The following is a 23,360-nucleotide window of genomic DNA, read 5'->3' as shown; positions in this document are numbered from 1 at the left end:
TTGCCTTGCATGCATGAGGCCCTGGGTTCAATTCCTCAGCCCCACATAAGTAGAAAAAGTTAGAAGTGGCATTGTGGCTCAAATGGTAGAGCGCTAGCCTTGAGCTAAAGAGCTATAAAATCTATTGTTGATTCAGCATGTAATACTGTGTAGAAGTAGAGATACAGAATCTACACCTACCTTGTCTTCATACATCCTTTTGGCTTCTCTCAGTTCAGAACGCAGCTGAGAAACAGTAGATTCCAGTTCACTGAGCTGGCGCATATACATGGAGTTTTGATTTCTTGCTTGTTCTCTAAGTAGGGTTCAGAAGCAGAATAAAAGAAAATAGCAAACTAAGAATAAATGTAGTAGCTAAGGATACTCCTCTTTTACATATTGCCACTAATTATTTATATAGCATTATCAGGTCAATTATCTTTGATGATCCAAAATTGCTCTTTAAAAATTTCAGCTCAGAGATGGAGGCATAGCTCAGTGGTAGAATACAAATTTGGCATGTGCAAAGCTATGGACTCAATCCACAGTTCCCCCTCCTCCAAATAACTTATTAACAAATTAACTTATAAAGGCTGTTACTTGACAAAATTGGGTAATAAGTATATAGCCATTGTACTATTTTCCCTATTTTTAGATCTGATTGAATATGCCCATATACTATATCTTAGCATACTAGTTCAAATTATATAAATTTTTTGTATATATTTAATGTTTATTTACATATAAAACATGTATAATTTGTTTCATTTTATTGGTTGCAATATGAACAATATTTAGGAAAGTTAATTCCAAGAGACCCAAATATTTGAAATAGTATTTTGTTTGTGGCCAGATAATACTTGTCTTATATTTTCTATCCATTTGATTGTTCAGAAAGGGTGTTTGGGGGATTTTTTGGCAGTATAATCAGCTGAACCAAGGATATCCTGCATACTGGACAAGACTTCTACAATTTGAGCCATACCTCAACCTGAAAATTTTGCTTTCTTCTAAAAGATCTCAAAAAAAAAAATACTAATTTAAATGACAAAGCCAGGCACTGGTGGCTCATGCCTCTAATCCTATATACTCCAGAGGTTGAGATCTAACAATTGAATTTGGTTTGAAGCCACAATTAGCCACCAAAAGAACAGAAATGGAGGTGTGACTCAGGTGGTAGAGTTCCAACACTGCACAAAAAATCTAAGAGATAACATTCAGGCCCTGAGCTGAAGTCCCTGTACCAGCACATATACAAGGTGACAATTTTCAAATGACGACGAATAAGTAGCAATTTCAAACCACAGGACACACATACTGAATGATTTCCAGTTGGCTTTGGATACTATTGGCTTGACTTCGGGCACTGCTAGCTTTCTCAGTAAGTCCTGTTATTTCAATTTCATGTTCACTTATCAACTGCTCAATCCTATAGAAAGAATATAATAATTATTATTTGACATAACCAAATTATTACTATGAATTATTTCAAAATTTGTTTTAGTACTGTCAAATTTAAATTTTTGTACAAACTACTCTTTTAGTGACAAGCTTGGAATACACATATTCATACACATACATGCACACGCAAATACACAAACATTTACACACTATATTTATAGATCAAGGTTTATACAATCCTTTGAGAATTTGAACTTTTTGACATTTCACAGTGGTCATAAAATATGACAACTGGCCAGGAGTTGGTGGCTCACACCTGTAATCCTAGCTATTCAGGAGGCTGATATCTAAGGATTGGGGTTCAAAGCCAGCCCAGGCAGGAAAGTCCATGAGACTCTAATAGTGGCACTGTGGCTCAAGTGGTAGAGTGCTCACCTTGAGCAGAAGAGTTGAGGGATAACACCCAGGCCCAGAGTTCAAGCCCCACGACTGACAAAAAAAAAAAAAAAAAAAGATGACAACTGAGTAGAACATGGTAGTGTTCATGTAGACCCAATTACTTGAAAGGCTGAGGCAGAAGAAATATTTAAGCCTAGGAGCTCAAGGCCAAGTTGGGCAAAATTGGGAGATTCCATCTCAAAAAAAAAAAAAAAGGTTATGAGCACTTTATGTTATATAACATCCCTTGTGAAATCTACGGATGGATCTAAGGATCTATAAACTAAACATATTATAAATAGGTAAATCTGTATGTACATTAAATCACAAAAATCATTTTTTAAAAGCCTTATATTAGCTTAAATCACGTGATGCTAATCACTGAGTGACATACAATCTTTTTGTTGTTGTTGTTGGTTGTGAGGCCTGAACTCGGCCTGGGTGCTGTCCCTCAGCTCTTCAGCTCAAGGCTAAAGCTCTACCACTTGAGCCACAGCACCACTTCCAGCTTTTTCTGATTATGTGGTGCTGAGGAATGGAACCCAGGGCCTCATGCATACAAGGCAATCACTCTACCACTGAGCCACCTTCCCGGCCCCATCCAATCTTATTTTTTTTAATCAAACTTTGGTCAGGCTCTTCTAAACCCTCTTTTAACTAGGCTTTGACCTTATCACTAGTCTTGCTTTAGCCTAGCCCAATTTCAGCAAGAATTTTCCTACCTTAGACAACTGATTGGCCTTTGAAATCTGATCATCTGATAAGAATTATTACCCCTACAACCTAGATAGCTAAATCTTTGCCCTGCCTTTAATAGGAATCCCCAATCCCTTCTGTCTCCTTTTAATAATTTTCCTCCACTGATCCTCTCACCCTGTTGGTATAAATCCCCATTCATCCTTGTTATATACTGGGAGTTGAGCTTAGTCTCTTGATCCTATAGTGAAATATCTATTGCAATAGTCTTGAATTGAGCATTCTTTTACAGCTTTAGTAAGTCCCAGAAAAAAAATCAACATGTTTGCTGAAACCTATGGAAAAAATAAATACAAAATATATAACCTTTTTGTGTTTCAGAACGTTTTCAATTTTGGAATTACAGGTAACATATTGTAAAACTATGCTATAGTTTTACTGTGATATTTTTTTTTTTTTTGGGGGTCCGGTTGTGGGGCCTGAACTCTGGGCCTGGGCGCTGTCCCTCAGCTCTTCAGCTCAAGGCTAGCGCTCTACCACTTGAGCCACAGCGCCACTTCCGGCTTTTTTCTTATGTGGTGCTGAGGAATCGAACCCAGGGCCTCTGGCATGCAAGGCAAGCGCTCTACCACTGAGCCACCTTCCCAGCCCTTACTGTGATATTTTATACATCAGTCAGAAACCTACCTATCTTGATGTTGTTGAAGAAGTAGTTCTATTTTGTTCTGTGATTCAGATTTCAATGTTTCAAGTTGCTCCTCTACCTGGTTTTTGTTTTTGTTTTGTAAAAATAGAGAGACATTAGTTTAAGTACTAGTAATTCTAAATTTTGAAAACTCAGAGATTTTTCAACAAAAGGAGTGTTTTAGAGATGCAAAAGAAAGAGGGGCTTAAAAAGTGCTCTTTTACTGAGAAACATAGACTCCTACTTATTCAGGCCCAAGAATAACGAGGGGCAGGCTAAAGGCTAGGTACCCTAAATTCCTCTATTTTGTATCTATGTGCTTTGTCCAAAGTCACATTCTCTCCTATAGTCACTTTACAGCCATCTTGGAATTCAGGAAGAGCTTGACTTTGTAACAAGTCTTCACTATCAGGCCACCTGAGCCACCTCTGAATACATTTGTAATTTGGGACTGTTTTAACAGTGTATATTTTTTTCACCTCCTGCCTCAATTCTCCCTGAAGTTGGCTAAAGATGTACTGAAGTGCTGTCTTCATGAAGTGTTGCCATGTAATAAATCTCTTTTCCCTACCTTCTATTTACCATATCTCTTTTTTTGGGTGTATAGAGGCAGTGGCAGAACCTAACTTGTTAAACCCTGGAGTTTGAGCTCAAGGTCTAAAAATCTAATTTCCCAAATAGAAATGATACTAAAATCAGATTAATTTATTTCTATACTTTATTAGATCATTTACTTTGGCTACACTTTCATGGTCTATACAGATAAGCCAAGCTAATGTCTTATGAAGATATAACTATCAAAGTTAACACCTGTTATCTTAGAGAACAAACTTGGGAACTTGGCTTCCTTTTATTTTTTTTTATATAGTTTTTTTTTTTTTTGGTCGGTCGTGGGGCTTGAACTCTGGGCCTGGGCGTGGTCCCTCAGCTCTTCAACTCAAGGCGAGCGCTCTACCACTTGAGCTACAGCGCCACTTCCACTTTTATTTTTTTTTTAAATGCCTAATACTATTCTCTTAATGCATTTTAATATAAAATTGAAGTTGTGTTCTCACCACTTACTGGAAATATCCTCCCTTTAAGATAAGAAATCTCTGTGTCTAATTCTCTTAGGATTTTACTAATAGCAGAGCCCAAGCTTCGGTAGTGCATAGCAGACATGCTGTCATGTTCATGTATTTTCTTGCCTGAGGCTTCTTCAAAGTCAACTAGGACTGATCTGATTTCTTGAAGTACTCCTTCGTGACTAAGCATCATTTTTCTTAGCTGCTCTATCTGTGTGTTACTGTCCTTCAGCATGTCTTCCTTAAGGGATTTTGCAGCTTCAAGTTCATGAACTGTATTTTGAAGCTGATTTCTTAAATCCTCCTGGGACTGACTCTCCCTTCGTCTATGAAAGAAGAGAAATAATATTGACAAAACTCACATTGACACTAGTTTTACTACAAAGAGTGAAATTTTAAAATAGTTTCAGGGCTAGGGATCTATCTCAGTTGTAGAGTGCTTTTTTTGACATAATTTTTTTAATTGTGAAAATACCATACAGAGGAGTAACAATTACATGGACAAGATAATGAGTACATTTCTTATCATGCATTGTTGCCTCCTCCTTTTGTTTCCCCTTCCTATCCCTTCCCATCTCCACCTCCCTCCCCCAGCACAGAAAAATAAATAAATAAATTCAGAAAACAAATCCTAACCTGATGTCAGCCATGGCATCTCTTTCCATTTGCATTTCTTGAAGTTTTGTTTGTAAATCAATGACTGACTGCCTTAAGTAAAACTTTTGTTTCTCATGCAACTCATTGCTCTGAAAAACAAACAAGCAAATTAATCTCTGTTAAAGGAATACAGTTCCTCGTAGGTAATAATTTCCAAAAGGGTATATGTTAATTTATTGTTATGAATTCAGGACCTTCTTCCACAGTAATTCAAATCAATTAATCATTTCTCACCTAGGTTATTGGAACACAGTGACTACTTTTCCTGTTTATAGCTGAGCCTCTTTTCATTCCTTCTCTATAACACATCTAAACAAATTGAGTTTCTGGCTCAAAATGAATACAGAAATGAGTTTTGTTCCTTAAAACAGGAGAACTGTTTGAAATTATGTATTAAGTCAAACCCAACCTCCAACTTACTTAAAATAGTTGGCAAAAGAGTCTACCACCTAAAAATCAGTGTGTTTAACTAGAGAAAAATCCACAAATATTTCTAAAATCAGGCATTGTGTGGGTCTCCTAGTACATAAATGATATTCTACCTAATTATTCCAAATAAATCCATCAAGTTCTGCCCAGTAATGGGATATTTGCCTTAGCTGTATTGCTTTACTCCGAAGTTTGAACTGAACAAAACAAAAACCACTGAAGACTAAAAAAAAAGATTCTAAGTTAAAAAACAAAACAAAACAAAAAAACAGAAACCAAGAGTAAATAAACACACTCAGCAAAAAAAAAAAATCAGAGGTAGCAAAGATAATGAAAGGAACAGAAAAACATTTCCAAAAGCTTAATGAAAGGAATAGAACACTTTGAAACGTTTGCATTTGCAGAGAAATTAAAGAGACACTACAGCCATAAAGAAAAAGATCCTATACCAAAGTATTGAGGGAGAAGAAGACTCCTTTTTTGGGGGGGTGGGGGGTCCAGTTGTGGGGCCTGAACTCTGGACCTGGGCGCTGTCCCTCAGCTCTTCACCTCAAGGCTAGCGCTGTACCACTTGAGCTACAGCGCCACTTCTGGCTTTTTTCTTTTTGCTTATATGGTGCTGAGGAATCGAACCCAGGGCCTCATGCATGCAAGGCAAGTGCTTTACCACTGAGCCACCTTCCCAGCCCAAGAAGATTCCTTTATATGACTAGATCCCCTCTCCAAACTATTTACTTCTCACAAGTTCTTTCCTATTCTTTTTTTTTTTTTTTTTTTCCAGTCTTGGGGCTTAAACTCAGGGCCTTACCACCTTCAGCTTTTTCTGTTTATGTGGTACTGAGGAATCAAACCCAGAGCTTCATGTATGCTAGGCAAGCACTCTACCACTAAGCCACATTCCCAGCCTCCTATTCATTCTTATATATTCTCTGTTTACAGTGATACATAAGTTTCAACACATAATAAAAGTGCTCAGAACAATCTGATAGTGAGTACAATAAGATGTACTAGCTGGGCACTGGTGGTTCATGCCTATAATCCTAGCTACTTAGGAGGCTAAGATCTGAGGATCACAGTTAAAGCCAAGCCTGGGAAGGAAAGTCCATGAGACTCTTATCTCTAATTAACCACCAGAAAACCAGAAGTGGAGCTGTGGCTAAAAGTGGTAGACAGCTAGCCTTTAGCAAAAGAGCTCAGGGACAGAGCCCAGGACATAAGTTCAATCCCCACGACTGAAAAAAAAAAAAAGAACTAAATGTGACAACATATGCACAAATGGCAATACTTATCCAGAGGACTCACTCAATGCTATCTAGTGGAAAGGCTTCAGAGAAGGAAATGCTTGGGCTGAATCTTGATGGTAGAAAAGAGGAATTGCCTGGGCAAAGACATGGAGGTTTTGATTGGTGAGGAACATCCAGAGGTGAACAAATAGCTTGAATGCTGCTGGAACAGAGGGTACTACATATGGAAAACAGGTACAAGACAAGGCAAAATGTCAGGGAAACTGGGCATAAGTGGCTCATGCCCATAATCCTAGCTACTTAGGAGGCTGAGATCTGGTGCAAAGCCAGCCTGGACAGGAAAGTCCAGGAAATAGAGGTGTGGCTCAAGTGGCAAAGTACTAACCTTAAGCAAACTAAAGGGCAGTGACCAGGCTCTGAGTTCAAGTTCTAGTACTGATGCGCCCTCTCTCTCTCTGTCTCTGTCTCTCTCTGTCTCTCTCTCTCTCTCATGCACACACATAGACACATACAATGTCCAGGAGAGGTTGGAGAGCTTTATGTATAGTGATAAAACATTCAGTGGACTACTAGTACACAATATGCACCTGTAAAGCCAGCTTGATCTTATATAAAGTTCACATGAAATTAATATGAAATCTTTATACTCTATTTATATATACACATACATCTAAAATTCTATCTTCTTCCACTGTTGGCAGAGAGGAACCAAGTATCATAACAGCAGGATGGCAGCCCTCAATCAATTACAGCTGAAGACATGAATTTTGAATCATTCAAGTTTCATTAAAAGTATATTGTGAAACTAAGACATTATAATCAGCAGAAGGAAAATAGGCTTTTCATTAATTTTCATTACTAAAATAGAGGGCATAGTTCAAATTTAAAAGTTTAATCAATAGATCCATGGTTAATTTTTTTCTTCCATGATCTTTACAATTTGACTCCGAGGCAGTATGCTTCCCTGTTGTTCAAAAACATTGTCAGGTCCTAAAAGAAAGCAACTCACTTCATTTAGTCTTCTCTGTAAATCTTTGACTTGATGTGAATATTCTTCCAAAACACGTTCAATGTGTTCCTTTCCAGGATAAGGGGTGACTTTTCTATGAGAATCAAGTTCTACTTCATATTTAGGGAAAAAAGGAATTTGTGTCAAAGTCCCACTTGAAGCTGTGTTTTCAACTAATGTACCACGAATAGATGACACAAAATATGGGCTTGAAGAACCTAAACAGGAAAGAACTGATTAATTAACTTACTCATAAAATAACTTTGTTGCAAATATTATGCTCCTTGATTTCTTTATTAAACCCTGAAGGAGTGTAAGTTCTCATGGGAAAAGCAGGCAAGAGAAAGGAGATTTAGGAGCACTAATATGAACACAAAGTACTAAGGAAAAACTGAGCACAAAGTACCAAGGAAAAACTGACAAGAGAATATCTGAAGATGCCTTGAAGTATCTATGATCAAGAGTTAGGCAGTATGGAAGACAGGAGAGAAAAGAAGATATTCCATAATTCTGGGCCAGGAGCCTTGGATACTCTGGGTAGATAGGAACATAGTGGCAGTGATTATAGAAACAAGCAAACCTGAAATGTAATATAGCATAAAGGGCCTTTTGATCATGACAAGGAGTTTTGATTTCACATGGAATGGCATAATTTTGAAGGAATCACTACAAGAAATTGGAAAGAGACCTGGCTAAGTTCATGAGAAGTATTTCTTAATTGCATTGGGACCCTGTTGAGATAAGAGACTGTTAACTCTTTAGGGGCAAATTAGTAGGAAATCCTTATCTCTACTTTCTCTAATAAAAGTGTTCCAGCAGCCTGCTACAAACCTGGAGAAAATAAATCACCCTGATAAGGATTTGGGTTTTCCTGTAAGGAAGTAGCAGAAGATTATTTGCAAGCTGAAATCATGCTACAAAAGATTATGCAGATACAAAGAATGCTAATTTACTAATTAACAATAAAATCTACAATAATTGTTCCCAATCTTTATTGTAAATCAGAATCAGGCAGGTAGCTTTAAAAGAAACAAAAAGCAGTGGGGCTTAAGCCCTATTCTACACTATTGCATCAGCATTTCCCAGTGTAAATTTAAACAACTTAAATGTTCAAAATACAAGAAAAAGTGTCTTTTGACATGGGCCATAGTGAGAAAATATGACTGTTCATTCTATGAGTAACAGGGCTGAAAGGCAGGGAGATTGGATTTCTTAAGTCCTGCAGTTTGGGGGTAGATGGCTAGATGAGGAGAAATCAAGAAGCTGTGACTCAAAGATCCTAATGGGCTTCCCATGAGGACCCTATTATAGGATGATGATGGGCTGTCTGATTGAGAGGAGACTAACAGCAGAGGAAGAGGAGGCATTAGGGATACATGGTTGAAGTGCTTCAACACAATTTCTAAACCAAAAACAGTAATGTAAATATATGCTAAAAAACAGATATGCTAATTTAAAACACTAAGCAATTGCTTCTCTAAGAAAGTAGAATTAGGGTCTGGGAAGGTGGCTCAGTGGTGGAGTGCTTGACTTGCATGCATGAGGCCCTGGGTTTGATTCTTCAGCACCACTAAGCAGAAAAAGCTGAAGTGGCGCTATCGCTCAAGTGGTAGAGTGCTAGCCTTGAGCTGAAGAGCTGAGGAACAGTGCCCAGGCCCAGAGTTCAAGCCCCACAACCAACAAAAAAGAAAGAAAGAAAGAAAGTAGAATTAGCCAGGCACTGGTGGCTCATGCTTGTAATTCTAGCTACTCAAAGCTAGCCCAGGCAGAAAAGTCAGTGAGACTCATCTCCAATAAACCATCAGAAAACCAGAAGTGGAGTTGTGGCTCAAAGTGATAAAGCAGTAGCCTTGAGTGAAAAAGTTCAGGGACAGTGCCCAGGCCCTGAGTTCAAGCCCCACTACTGACAAGAAAAAGAAAGAGGAGGGGGGGGGGAGAGGAGGAAGAGGAGGAGCAGGAGGAGGAGGAGGAGGAAGGAAGGAGGAGGATTAGCAGAACTAGCCAGACATGGTGGCTCACACCTGTAATCCTAGCTACTCAGGAGTCTGAGATTTGAGGATCATAGTTCAAAGCCAGCTTAGGCAGAAAAGTCAGTGAGACTCTTATCTCCAATTAATCATTAAAAAAAAAGCTGGAAGTGGAGCTGTGGCTCAAGTGGTAAAACACTAACCCTGAGCAAAATGAAGCTCAGGGGACAGTGCCCAAGTCCTGAGTTCAAGCACTAGGACTGGCACAAGAAAAAAGAAAAAAAAAAGTACAAACAACATAGTAGACAGTCACAACTATGGTCTGTGTCCTGCAGTTAAAAACAAAATATAATAAAACCTAGAAGGCTAGATGAAAATTATGACAATAGCTTAATTCAACTTTTTTTCTACTTTTTAAAATAAATTGTACATACCTCCATTGGGTGTGATACCACTACCTGATAACAGATCTTCATTATTTGGCTCACAAGCTTTTGCTTCCATTTTAACTATTTCTAAACTCTTCTTGGAGATCTTGAAATATGAATGCCTCCCTGTTTGGATCTTTTGGTTCTTATCTATGAAAGATCAAGGATTCAATCGTTATTAAGTACTAGGTGACTCAAGAAAAGTTTATAGAAAAATAGGAACTGACTTTGGTAATATTTCAAATTGAGCAACTTTTCCTCCAAAAAATAAGATTCATATACAGAAATATTATTGTGTAAAATAGGTAAACAGTCTTACTGTAAACATTATTCATTTTAAAAGCCAAGGGAGTTTTAAAGGTGACCTAGTTATTATGATCATAATCACTCTAATTTGGGGCTATTATTCTCTTAAGTATTTCACAAAGTTACAGTTAAATAGTGGAAGAAAATATCTTCTTAGCAAAAATAAAAAATCAGCAAATTAGAAATCATTAATAAAATTTGAAAATATTATTTCATATTAAATAGAATTTCAGATTAACCAAGAGAAGATGGCTACATTTGGAAAACAATGGTGACAGACTGATTACAAATCTCCCCCTAGCTTTTCTTCCAACAAACATCAAATTGAGAAAGAAAACAATTAAAACCACATGTATTCTATACCTGCAGTATCACTAAAGACAATATCAATATCTAGATATAGAGGGATGTTTTTTCCCCCAAAGGAATCCTGTAGGAGAAAAAAGTCTTACAGAGCTGGAAAAGGGCATAGCTGAGCCAAAGACTGGTACCAAGTACATGCAAATTCACCCCTGGAAAGTGAAACAACAAAGCCAAAATAGTGGGACCACAGCCTGACTATGGAGGAAGGGCTTGAAGACAATAACAGCTTCAGAGAAGTACTGTTTGCTAAAAAGTCACTTATTTTTTTTTTTATTGTAAAGATACTATACAGAGGGTTACAGTTACATGAGTGAGGTAATGAGTACTCTTCCTCTTGAACATTGTTACCCCCTCCATTGTTTTCCCCCTACCATCCCCTCCCTCCCTCCCTAAAAAGTCACTTATTGAGAGAAGATGTGGCTTCCCCTACAGACTTCATGGAAGAGGGAAAGAAAGCAGGAAAATTAAGAAGTCAGCAAGAACAAGTAGAAGCAAGATACCAATCTTCCTCTAAACCTTCCACCCCAGATCATATTATAAGAGAAATTGCAGGGACATACCCAACTCATGAGCGATTATAATGAAAAATTAATGAAGGGTGGGAGCTAGGTGCTGGTGGCTCAAGCCTGTAATCCTAGCTACTCAGGAGGTTGAGAACTGAGGATCGCAGTTCAAAGCTAGCCCGGGCAGAAAAGTCTTTGTGAGATTTTTTTTTATTTTTTGGTCAGTTGTGGGGCTTGTACTCTGAGCCTGGGCACTGTCCCTGAGCTCTCTAGCTCAAGGTGAGAGCTCTACCATTTGAGCCATAGCGCCACTTCTGGTTTTCTGATGGTTAATTGGAGATAGGAGTCTCTTGAACTTTCCTGCCTCGGCTGGCTTTAAACCATGATTCTAAATAAAAATCTCAAAACCAAAAGGGCCTTTCTCATTGGAAATTTAAAAAAAATCTACTCATAAAAAAAAAATCCCAGAAAGAAAAAAAAAATCTACTCATGGCTGAGTACCAGTGGCTCACATCTATAATCCTAGCTACTCAGGAGGCTGAGATCTGAGGATCAAGGTTCAAAGCCAGCAAGGTTAGGAAAGTCTATAAGACTCTTATCTCCAATAAACTACTCAGAAAAATCTGGAGATGTTGCTGTGGCTCAAGTGGTAGAATGCTAGCCTTGACCACAGAGAGGCTTAGGAACAGTGCCCAAGCCCTTACAACAGACTAAAAAAAAAAAGTCTACACATGGAAGAAAATGAATAATACAACTCCTGGGTAGAGACAGAAGGGAGGGACTGGGAGAGTGAGGGAATAGAAGACACTGTACGAAAGAAAGGAAGTATAAAGCCGGGCGCTGGTGGCTCACGCCTGTAATCCTAGCTACTCAGGAGGCTGAGATCTGAGGATCGCGGTTCAAAGCCAGCCTGGGCAGGAGAGACCGTGAGACTCCTATCTCCAATAAACCACCAGAAAACCGGAAGTGGCGCTGTAGCTCAAGTGGTAGAGCGCTCGCCTTGAGCTGAAGAGCTGAGGGACAGCGCCCAAGCCCAGAGTTCAAACCCCACGACCGACAAAAAAAAAAAAAAAAAAAAAAAAAGAAAGGAAGTATACTCATTACCTGACTCATGTAATTGTAATCCCTCTATAAATCATCTTTATAATAACAATAAATCAACTTTTTAAAAGATTTTTAAAAAATCTACTGATCAACTTTTGTGAGATAAGGGAAATGTAAGCAGAAGTTGGTTTCTGCAAAGTAACACTAGAAAAAAACCCAAACACCATCTACCAGAATGATAGTGAAAAGAAGAAATTTTAAGCCCTTATTTAAATAAAAGCAAAATAAATAAATATTGAATATAAAAAAGTAAGCTAGGGCTGGGAAGGTGGCTCAGTGGTAGAGAGCTTGCCTTGCATGCTCAAGGCCCTGGGTTTGATTCCTCAGCACCACATAAGCAAAAAGAAAAAAGCCGGAAGTGGCGTTGTGGCTCAAGTGGTAGAGCACTAGCCTTGAGCTGAAGAGCTGAGGGACAGCGCCCAGGCCCAGAGTTCAGGCCCCACAACTGGACCCAAAAAAATAAAAAATAAAAAATGAAAAGTAAGCTAAAGGAAAGCACAAATAAAAAAGATAAAAGTAGAAACTGAGATAGAAAACTGAAAAATATATCAAAGTAATAAACGAATATCCTGGTTCTTAAAAAGAATAACAGGATGTGGTGGCATAGGCCTATAATCAATCCTCAGGAGACTGAGATACGAGGATCTCAAATCCAAGGCCAGCTTGTGCTACATAGCCTGAGCCACCTAGTGAGACCTTGTTTCAGCAAAGAAAAAAATAAGGATGTGAGGACCAACAAAGCAATGGGAAAAGATCACACATAAAATGTATGTTTTATGCTTATTGTTTTTATAGTAACTCATATTTGTAAATGTACTGATTTTAAACAGAATGCCTTTATGTTTCACTCAAGAGTTTCTTTCTTTTGATTACTGAGGTACCATTTATCAAAACTATAACTACAGAAAACATTACCTTATTATGTTTTGTGTTATTATTTTTAGGAACTAGAGATAGTAGGCAGGGAACTATTCCATAAAACACTATAACAAATGGCATGTTAATCAAGATTGCTAGGCAGTTTTAATGTTCTAAGTAGAACATATCCCCAAGCACTGTTTTCATTTAACAAATTTTATCATGACTGCTGGTTTATAATTTTAGTAGCACACAAAAATCATGCATTTGGGATATTCTTCAGGATGATGAATGACACTAAGAAAATGCAAATTATTGGTGAATGTTTTATATTACAGACAGATCAAAAGCATGAAGGAAGAACAGGACAGGTAGAATCCCAACCAGGTATTGGGAAACTCTGCTTCATAGCCAAAACTTTACAACCAACAGGAAGCAGGATTCAAACTAGAAGCTGGACAAACTAGAAGATGAACAAGAAAGGAAAGAGGAAAAAGTTTTGACTTAGGATATTCTGCTGTGTAAACCACACTTGCTTAATTTTATGTAAAATTATTAATGCTATATCCTCATTAATTTAGTACTATACAACAGGTGTCTTTTGGAAAGCACAGTCTTGGAAGTGGCACTGTGGCTCAAGTGGTAGAGCATTAGCTTTGAGCTGAAGAGCTTAAGGACAGTGCCCCATGATCAGGGAGGCAGGGTGGAGTTAAAGAATATTTGTAATTCAGCTGAGTGTACTGGTTTACATCTGTAATCCTAGCTATATTGGAGGTAGAAATCAGGATGATCTTTAAGGCTAGCTTTGGGGAAAAAAGATCTTATTTCAATTTTTAAAAGCTGGGCATGGTGGCATGTGACTATCATCCTAGTTAATTATGTCAGAATAGTAAATCAAAAAGAACTTTGGTCCAGGCTAGCTCTAAAAGTGAAACCCTATTTAAAAAGTAACTAAAGCAAAAAAGGTTAGGGGCATAGATCTAGGGATAAATAGCCTGTCTAACCAGTACAAGTCTGTGAGTTCAAACCCCAATACAGGGGGGAAAAAAAGCAATCCAAATTTTCACTATTTTAAGTCGGCATATCCTCATTTGGTTAAATCATTCAATGTTCTTCCACTTTTGTGAAACATAAGAATTGAAATATTATTACTATTTTCAGGCATAAAGCTTATGAAATTATTAAGTATTCCTGGAAACAAAGGACTTTTTATCTCAATAAATCATAAAAATCTTAAAAATGTTAAAACTGTCTACTTAGTTGATTTAGAGGTCATAATACGAACTTAGAACTGGCCTTTTTTTTCTGGAGCCCATCCTGGGGCTTGAACTTCAGGCCTGGGAGCTGTCCTTGGGTTTTTTCTTACTCAAGCCTTGAGCTCTACCACTTGAGCCACAGATCCACTTCTAGCTTTTTGGTAGTTAGTTGGAGATAAGAGCCTCTTAGACTTTCCTAGGTGAGTTGGCTTCAAACCATGATCCTCAGATCTCATCCTCCTGAATAACTAGGATTATAGGTGTGAGCCAACATTGTCCAGCATAAATGGCTTTTTTAAAGCCATTTATAGTAGAGTTACCTTATTTATTTATTTATTTTCATTTTGGTAGTAATAAGAATAGAATCCAGAGCCTGGTGCTCTCTGTTATTGGACTACACTCCCACATCCCCACAAAGTGGTTTTTTTTTTTTTTAAATCTTTGACTGAAATACAAACATGAGATCTTAACTTTTTTCTGGTATATCTATTATAGACAATTTTATCTCATTTTAAATGATGAGCATGTTCACACTGGAAAGTGTGAACTCTGGGCCTGGATATTGTTCCTGATCTTTTGTGCTCAAGACTAGTGCTCTACCACATGAGCTACAGCTCCATTTCTGGCCTTTTGTGGTTAACTGGAGATAAAAGTCTCATGCACTGTCTTGCCCAGGGCTGGCTTCAAACCACGATCCTCAGATATCAGCCTCCTGAGAAGCTAGAAATATAGGAGTAAGCCACCAGCACCTGGCTGAAATCTTAAAATTTCTGACAAGTAAAAGCTATATAATTATTTTAGTTATACAGTTATTGGGAATATTTCCTTAGAAGCCACACAAAAAGAGGGATTGGGAGGAAAATAGCCTATAGACTTTAGTTTTTGTTAGATAGTTGAGCTAAAGTGCTTAAAAGTAGCTCCTAGGTTCTAGTATCTCTTCTTGGTCCAAAGGCTATGTACAGCACATATTCATTTGTACTTTCCTAGTTAGGGCCTCCCCTCCATTTCTTACAACTATGAAGGATGAATAACTGTCTCTAAAGCAAGGTGATTTAGAATCTAAATCCTAATTTGCATGGAATATAGTACTGAAATGTATGTTCTATTTAGAGTCCCAGTTTCATCAATTAATGACTCATTTCCCTTACTGAAGAGACCATCCAAACTTCCACATAAACAGGAAACTGGAGATTTTATAAGATCAGTCTGTATTTCCCTAGAGCCACCTGAAAGTATATTTTCCTTAACAAATCTGAAATATCCCAGGACTGTCTAAACACATCTCTGGGCCAGACAGTCTCAGAACACAGTAAGAACAGTTAATGTTGGATAGCACTTTCTGCCTGAGTTGTTAAATGGGAATTAACTTCACAATACCCTAAGTGTGTGTTTTCTCAACCCCATTTCAAATCTTAGTAAGATTTGTTAAGAACAGTTAATGTTGGATAGCATTTTCTGCCTGAGTTGTTAAATGGGAATTAACTTCACAATACCCTAAGTGTGTGTTTTCTCAACCCCATTTCAAATCTTAGCTCTATGAACTTGAGAACTATATTCGCCCTCTGTAACAGTATAAGATAGGGATAAAGAATGCATACCCCAAAAGATTGAGATAATGTACATGCCCTCCTGTACATAATATTGCATTATATGGTTTTACTAACATGAATAGCAATGCCATCTTTACAGTGTAGGCAGGGTATCCTAACTTATTATCCTATAATTAATGTCTCTATTTGTACAGGAAAAAAAAGATACACTTTATATAAGCCCATCGACAAAAAATAGAGTGGGTATAGACTAATCACAGTAGCTACTATAATGGAACAGAATTAAGACCATACTTCATCAGTAATGAAGCCATCTGAAAGGAAGGTAAGATGGAAGCAAAGAATTTAAAAGAAGGAAACTTCATTCTCTCATTGGGTAGCTGTTGGAGCACAGGAAAATCTTCGGAAACTGAGGCTTGCCTCAATTTAACTCTCTTGATTCCAACTATACACCACCGCTCTGCCCTAGAGACACTTTTATGAGCAATACAGAAGGCTCCATTGAACAGAGTCTGAAAACCAAAAGATAAAGCTCTTATAGCTTTTATGGTTTAGATATCCCACGCCTGATACTCATCAAGCTCAAAATTTCAAGCTTTCTATAAAAAATCAGATACACACAATAAACTAGTATATCAGTTATATATTTTTATAACTCTTAAATTTAACGAGAAGTAAAAAAAGAGATACCTTAATTTCTGGATATTCTTATTTTCAATTATTCTATTACCACCTGAAAAATATAAATCTGCTTATTAATACATATATTTCATTAAAATTTATTATTTTCAAGAAGTTTAACTCACAGCTCATTATCATTTAAGGTTTTGAGAGAAGCTAAATACTTGTTTAAAACAGCAAAACTATTCAATTATTTTTCACTCTACACAGCATACATAAAATGTAAAGCCAATATAAGACTAGGTTTTACCTAAAAATATCAAACAAAACCATCCAATTATAAACTCCTTGAAGACCCAAGGCTAATTTTATTATTACTGGCATTATCAAAATAATACAGCAAGTAAACCTACAGCTTACATGACTCCTATGTGGACATTCCCAGTCCAGACCTTTCTCTGGGTACAGTCCAAACTGACTGAAATAGACAAGCTGAATTGTCTTCAAATAATTTAAACTGGGCTGGGAAGGTGGCTCAGTGGTAGAGCGCTTGCCTTGCATGCCTGAGGCCCTGGGTTCGATTCCTCAGCACCACATAAGCAAAAAGAAAAAAAAAGCCGAAAGTGGAGCTGTGGCTCAAGTGGTAGAGCACTAGCCTTGAGCTGAAGAGCTGAGGGACAGCACTCAGGCCCAGAGTTCAGGCCCCACAACCAGACCCCCCCCCCAAAAAAAAAAATTAAACTGCTTTTCACTCTGCCTTTACCAGGCACTAGATCTTGTACTTTGTTTTAAAGGTTATTGTGAGTCAGAGGTAGGTTCATCAGTTTTAAACAGGTACACTAAAATGTCAAGCAACCAGGGTTTTATAATATCTCCTAGAATATAAACAAGGAGTGTCACATTTTAAAAAATGAGTTTCCTTTACATCAGGAATTACGGCTACTGAACAGAAATGAAGAGATTTTAGTTCAATGTGAGATGGATGTTCTATAACTCAGACAATGCAGATTATATACATGGTGAGTTTCCTTGAGAGGTATTTACGCTGAGCATGATAAGCACTTGTTCAGATGGCAGCTGTCACTGGGTCCCCCTCTTTTTGGCACAGTGATAACTAACATCTCTAAAATTATCTCAAACTTGGTCAGTCCATAATTTCCTATGGAAAATCTTTAGCAAAACAATGGCAAAAAATACAGTAACTTCATATAGCTGATTTCAATCAACAGCAAAGCCAGAAAGGAATAATCCCATTATTTCCAACAAGCCTTAGGCTATTTTGTTATTTTTGTTGTTTTTAGATAACTTTTTATTGAACTTATAAGCCTTTAACATTTCTACATGTTTTTACAGTTGTGTTAAATCTATATAAAAACCTGCATTCTAACTGTTCTCAGATAATGCTAACATAAAACTTAAATTCTCAAATTGGACATGGAAATGTCTTTAGCTATTCATCTATTTTAATTCCATGTTCAGGCAATCACCACATTGTTGAGTCTATCTCTGTAGTATCTTGTAACTTAGTAAAGACTTAAGTGTAGTCATTAACTCATAAAGAAGGAATCCTTGAATATACAATTCTAATCTCATATATTTTCATGATTTTATCAACTATACCAAGACATAATATTAAAAATTCCTCAAAATACTCTCTCTTGATTCAGATTCTTTTTTTTTTTTTTTTTTGGGTCCGGTCGTAGGTCCTCTGGGCCTGGGCACTGTCCCTCAGCTCTTCAGCTTAAGGCTAGTGCTCTACCACTTGAGCCACAGCGCCACTTCTGGCTTTTTTCTTTTTGCTTACGTGGTGCCGAGGAATTGAACCCAGGTCTCAGGCATGCAAGGCAAGTGCTCTACCACTGAGCCATCTTCCCAGCCCCATTTTTTTTTCAGCTCCTCGTTTATTTCCTGGGAACACGTTCAAGTAAGGTGGCATCACCAATATTATTACCCTCTTCCTCTCAAGAGTAGCGTTTAGTAAACTATGGCCCAAAGGCCGTATTCCTGTTTTGTTGGGACACAAGGCACAGACTTATGTATTGTGCGGGTAAATTTTGACATGTCAGAGTTAAGGGTTTGCACCGAAGCTATGTGGCCTCCACAGTCTGAAATATTTCTTGTCCAGATCTTTAAGAAGTGATATGCCCACCACCTGCTCCGAAGCCTATGGAAAGCAAGGGGCCTGGCTAAGCTCTGGCCAGGGAGCATTAGGAGATGCATAAGGCATATCAGTTGAGAGAAGGGGAGGGGGCAGAAGCCCAGCTTCAGAAGCTTCTTCATTGGGAGGCCCCTGTGGGTGGGCGGGCCAGGCAGAGCCTGTAGGGCTGCTTCCCCAGGAACCAGGGCAGCTCAGAGATGAAAGCCCTGGGGCAGAGGCACTAGGACTCAAGAGGCTTTCGGGTAGGAACACGGCCACCTCTGGTCCCTGTTAGCTTAACTGCAGAGGAAGAAAAGGGTTGGGAATGATTGGGAATGATTCTTAAAATCATCAAATATTTCCTTTAAAAAGAGGCACTATGCCAAAGACCAGGGTTTAAACAAAAATTAAAACTCAAAGCCTTGTATAGTCTGACTTGAGCAACCTTCCAGCTTCATCTCCTGCTACTCTCCTAAACATTGTGCCTCAATACAAGGCTTATTTGCCTTCTTTGCTTTCTTAAGTATGTTGTGCTGCTTTAAGACTCTGCTTGTATTTGTACTTTTGCTTTTAGTCTTCCTTTCCTTCTTAGCAAAAACTTCATTTCAGTTTATAGGGACACTGAGGGAAAGGTTCAATACTATATTGTTGGTTTGTATAAAACTGACTGGGTGTGGGACTTGCTCTAATTGCAAGTTCTTCAAGGAGTTTAAGCAGGTGCATGTGGGCAGAAAATAAAGAAGAACCATGGCCAGTTATGAAGCAATTTCAGCAGTCCAGTGCAGAGACTCAATCCTAAGTCTACAGTAGATCAGAAATCAAAGATGATGTTTGGACTGATAATGGGAACCAATTAAAAATGAGAATTGGAAACTTCTTTGTGTAATGGATATGTTCTAAAATTGAACTGTGCTGCTGACAACTCTAAAATTAGAAATAATTGCATTTTGTTTTGTTTTTTTGGGGGTCCGGTCATGGGGCCTGAACTCTGGGCCTGGACGCTGTCCCTCAGCTCTTCACCTCAAGGCTAGTGCTCTACCACTTGAGCCACAGCGCCACTTCCGGCTTTTTTTCCTGCTTAAGTGGTGCTGAGGAATTGAACCCAGGGCCTCATGCATGCAAGGCAAGCGCTCTACCACTCAGCCACCTTCCCAGCCCTGCAATGTATACTTTTAAATAGTGAACTATATGGTACATAAATGATGTCTCAAAAAGCAGTTTAAGAAGAATGTGTGGGAAGAGTAAATTAGCTGCCTAGATTCCAGAGTGAATCAATTAAATCTAAACACTACTTCTTCCTGAACTCATGTCTTCATCTCAGATGAGTAAAGAGGTTTCCTTTAGCCATATTTTAACTCTTCACACAGAAGCACTTTCCATTTCATTTGCCCAGTCTTGGCCCTCAATCTCCAGGTATCTTCAATTCTTATTTAATATATACTTGCTGGATATGCAATAGTGACTCCACTAAGGATTGCCTAAGTCACTTTTTTTGCCTATACTCTCTTTAGCCAGAAATAAACAGCAACATATCAGTAGGAAAACAGAAGAAAGACTTTAAAAATTGGCTTAAATGCCAAACTACTTCTTTCTAATGTACCATTTAATTTCCTCTATTTCACCAAATTCCCTATTCAAGTCCTTAGAATTTAAAGGATTCGGGAAAATATACAGTGGTTTCCACTGCTCCACTTGCTACTGCCCCAGCTATAGAAGCTTTAAAATATTCATCCATACAAGACATATTCATTCATACAAGACATATGAACACTGCTATGTGTGGCCTAAAACAACCCAGCAATTCATTCTTTCTGAGTTCTAGAGACCACAAGTCCCAAATCAGTATCAGAAAGCTGAAACCAAGGAATAGGCAAAACTGAGCCCCTCCAGAAGTTCTAGAAAGGAATCCATTCCTCTTCTATCTCTGTGGACTGCCAGCATTTCTTGACTTGTGGCCACATCATTCCCATCTCTTTCTCCAGTAGTCATACTTCCTGTTTTCTCCTCTTCTGTCTGTACCATATCTCCCTGCCTCTTTAAGGCCTCCTTAGATAATCTATGACAGTCCATTTAGAGATCTTTGACTTAATTACATATGCAAAGACCTTTTCCCCTTACAACATTTATAGGCTCCAGTGATTAAGATTTGGTATTTTGGGGTGGCCACTATTCTGCGTGTACTATACTATAAAATTTAAGGCCATCTATTTATGGGAACAGTTAGTTCACAAAACTCCCCAATTAATGAATAGTGGAGTTTTAAAGTGGATCAGTCGCTGGGTGCTGGTGGCTGATGCCTGCAATCCTTGCTATTCAAGAGGCTGAGATCTGAGGATGGAGGCTCAAAGCCAGCCTGGTCAGGAAAGTCTGTGAGACTCTTGTCTCCAATTAACCACCAAGAAAATCAAAGGTGGTGCTGTGGTTCAAAGTAATTCAAAGTAGTAGAGCCCTGAGCCAAAATTATCAGAGACAGTGCACAGGCCCCAAGTTCAAGCACTACGATTGAAAAAAATAAATGAAGTAGATCACCCTAGTATATACTAGGCACTACTGACTGAGTCCTCACTGGGGGGGGGGAAAAAAGCAAAGTAGCATGGGCTTTACTGTACCTGTATCATACAAACTGCTGCAACTGCTCTTTTCTAGTTAGGGACTATAACATCTTTGTGACATAAAAACAATGTCACCTACAACAAAAATAAATGCATTAGATGGATGCTGGAGGCTTTTACCTGTAATCCTAGCTACTCAGGACACTAAGATCTGAGTGAGGATCACAGTTCAAAGCCAGTTTGGGCAGGAAAAGTCTTTAAGACTCTTATTTCCAATTAGCCACCAAATGGCCAGAAGTGGAGTTGTGCAAGTGCAAGTTGCAAGTTTAGCAAAATAAAAGCTCTCTCCCTTTCCCCCCCCCCCCCCTCCACACCAACAACAATAAAAGGCAACTAGAAATGACAGCTTCTCTCATCATTAAAAGAGCTAGGTGCCTGTGGGTCACACCTGTATCCCTAGCTACTCAGGAGACTGAGATCTTAGGATCACAATTCGAAGTCAGGCTCAGCAATGAGGCATCCCCAATCAATCAAACCACCAAAAAGCACCAAAAAGTGGAGCTGTGGCTCGAGTGGCAGAGCGTTCATGTTGAGTGAAAAAATCTCAGGGGCAGCACCCGGGCTGTGAGTTCAAGGCGCAGGGTGGACGTGGACAAAATAAAAATCTGTCTGTCTGTCTTGTCATCTCTCTACACGAAACCTTATAATCACCGCATTGGGGAGGAAGGGTGAACCCCCTAACCCCCCTCACTCCCTTTCCCCTGACCTCCGAGCTGAGCCCGGTGCACAGGCCGGAAAGCTGGGCGTGGGACGGCCGGGGTGGCCGGTGGCACAGCACAGTCCTGGCCCAGCGTGGGACGGCCGGGGTGGCCGACGGCACAGCACAGTCCTGGCCCAGCGTGGGACGGCCGGGGTGGCCGGCGGCACAGCACAGTCCTGGCCCAGTGTGGGACGGCCGGGGTGGCCGACGGCACAGCACAGTCCTGGCCCAGCGTGGGACGGCCGGGGTGGCCGGCGGCACAGCACAGTCCTGGCCCAGTCCCCGCGGGGACCGGGGGCCGGTGACTGTCCCAGGCTGGACTCCCCCTCGGTGTTTGTCTCCTCTCTGTCCCCACCTTCCCAGGCAGGTTAGGCACAAGAGCGGGTTCGGGTTGGGGGGACCCCCCCATGACACCCCACAAATCAAGTCATCGCACGGGCCCCTCCCCCCGGAGGTCTCGAACTCTCCCCAGAACAGCCGCTGCCCACTCTGCAAAAGACGTCGTTGAATTGAGCATCTCCCGTGTGCACCACAAGGCTATGGAAGGTTCCAGAAATGAACACCTCCGTGGAGAACGACTCGCCCCGGTCCCCCAGGCCGCGTCCTGCCCGTGTACCTGCTACCAACACCTCATCCTAAGAGACCGGCCACATCTCCGCGGGGGCAGCGGCCGCACCTGTGCGACCCGGGGACCGACAGGCTCCCCACTGCGCCCCGAAGCCCCGCGGCGGCGGCGGGCGGCTGCTCCTCGTCAGCGGCGGCGCCAGACGCTGCCCCGCCCTCACCCCGCGCGCGGCGTCGCCACGCTCGGGCTCCGGCCTGGGGGCGACCGTTGGCCCCTCGGAGCGACGTCGGAGGGGAGGGGGCGGCGTGTTGGGGGAGGAGCCACGCGTTGCCAGGTCCCTCCCCCCGACGCCGTTGCCGGAGCAACAGAGCGCCAAAGTCCCGCCCCCACGGCCGAGCGGGAAGCGGGCTAGTTGCAAATCAGCAGGCTTCAAATCTTGCCTCCGCTGCCGGCGAAACTAGGCCAGGATGCGCATCCCCACTTGGTACCCCTCTCTGTTCCTTCTGCCGCCCTTCTGCAGGCCGTGTTGTCCTGGTCTGGCAAGTACTTTAGGCCACATAGAAGCAGTTCCCACTATTTTACTTCTTTCTTATGTTCTGTTTTCTGGTGCCAGGCCTGGGGAGGGGGGGGGGCGGGAGGAGGGGAGAGGGGTGAGGGGAGAGGCTTGAACTCTGGGCCTTGGCGCTGTCCCTGGGCTTTGTCACTCAAGGAAGTCTAGAGGTTTACCACTTGAGCTACAGTCCCACTTCTGGCTTTTTGGTGGTTAATTGGAGATTAAAAAAAAAAAA

General features: G+C 40.1%; 1 protein-coding gene across 6 annotated transcripts in view; it reads right to left on the bottom strand.

Moving 5' to 3' along the window:
- Positions 1–22,779, bottom strand: part of Ccdc158 (coiled-coil domain containing 158) — a 77,969-nt gene extending 55,190 nt beyond the window's left edge. For 2 of the 6 annotated variants that reach the window (XM_070012316.1, XM_070012321.1), the window contains exons 1-9: positions 22,624–22,778; positions 16,628–16,670; positions 10,004–10,147; positions 7,603–7,820; positions 4,900–5,009; positions 4,262–4,589; positions 3,202–3,278; positions 1,298–1,408; positions 181–295 (exon numbers count right to left, since the gene is read on the bottom strand). In XM_070012316.1, the coding sequence (XP_069868417.1) occupies positions 181–295; positions 1,298–1,408; positions 3,202–3,278; positions 4,262–4,589; positions 4,900–5,009; positions 7,603–7,820; positions 10,004–10,073 (1,029 nt within the window). In that variant the 5' untranslated portion in view covers positions 10,074–10,147; positions 16,628–16,670; positions 22,624–22,778. Of the gene's footprint in view, positions 1–180; positions 296–1,297; positions 1,409–3,201; positions 3,279–4,261; positions 4,590–4,899; positions 5,010–6,651; positions 6,795–7,602; positions 7,821–10,003; positions 10,148–16,627; positions 16,671–22,623 lie in introns of those variants that run through there. The other 4 variants (XM_070012318.1, XM_070012319.1, XM_070012317.1 and 1 more) reach the window with 4 other exon arrangements.
- Between the last annotated feature and the right edge of the window lie 581 nt (positions 22,780–23,360).

This window comes from Dipodomys merriami, unplaced genomic scaffold (genome assembly GCF_024711535.1).
Source record: "Dipodomys merriami isolate MVZ:Mamm:240054 unplaced genomic scaffold, mDipMer1.0.p SCAF_9, whole genome shotgun sequence".
NCBI classification, from domain to species: Eukaryota; Metazoa; Chordata; class Mammalia; order Rodentia; family Heteromyidae; genus Dipodomys; species Dipodomys merriami.
The sequence above is the reverse complement of the archived record's forward strand: the minus strand, read 5'-3'. Positions and strand labels throughout refer to the sequence as shown.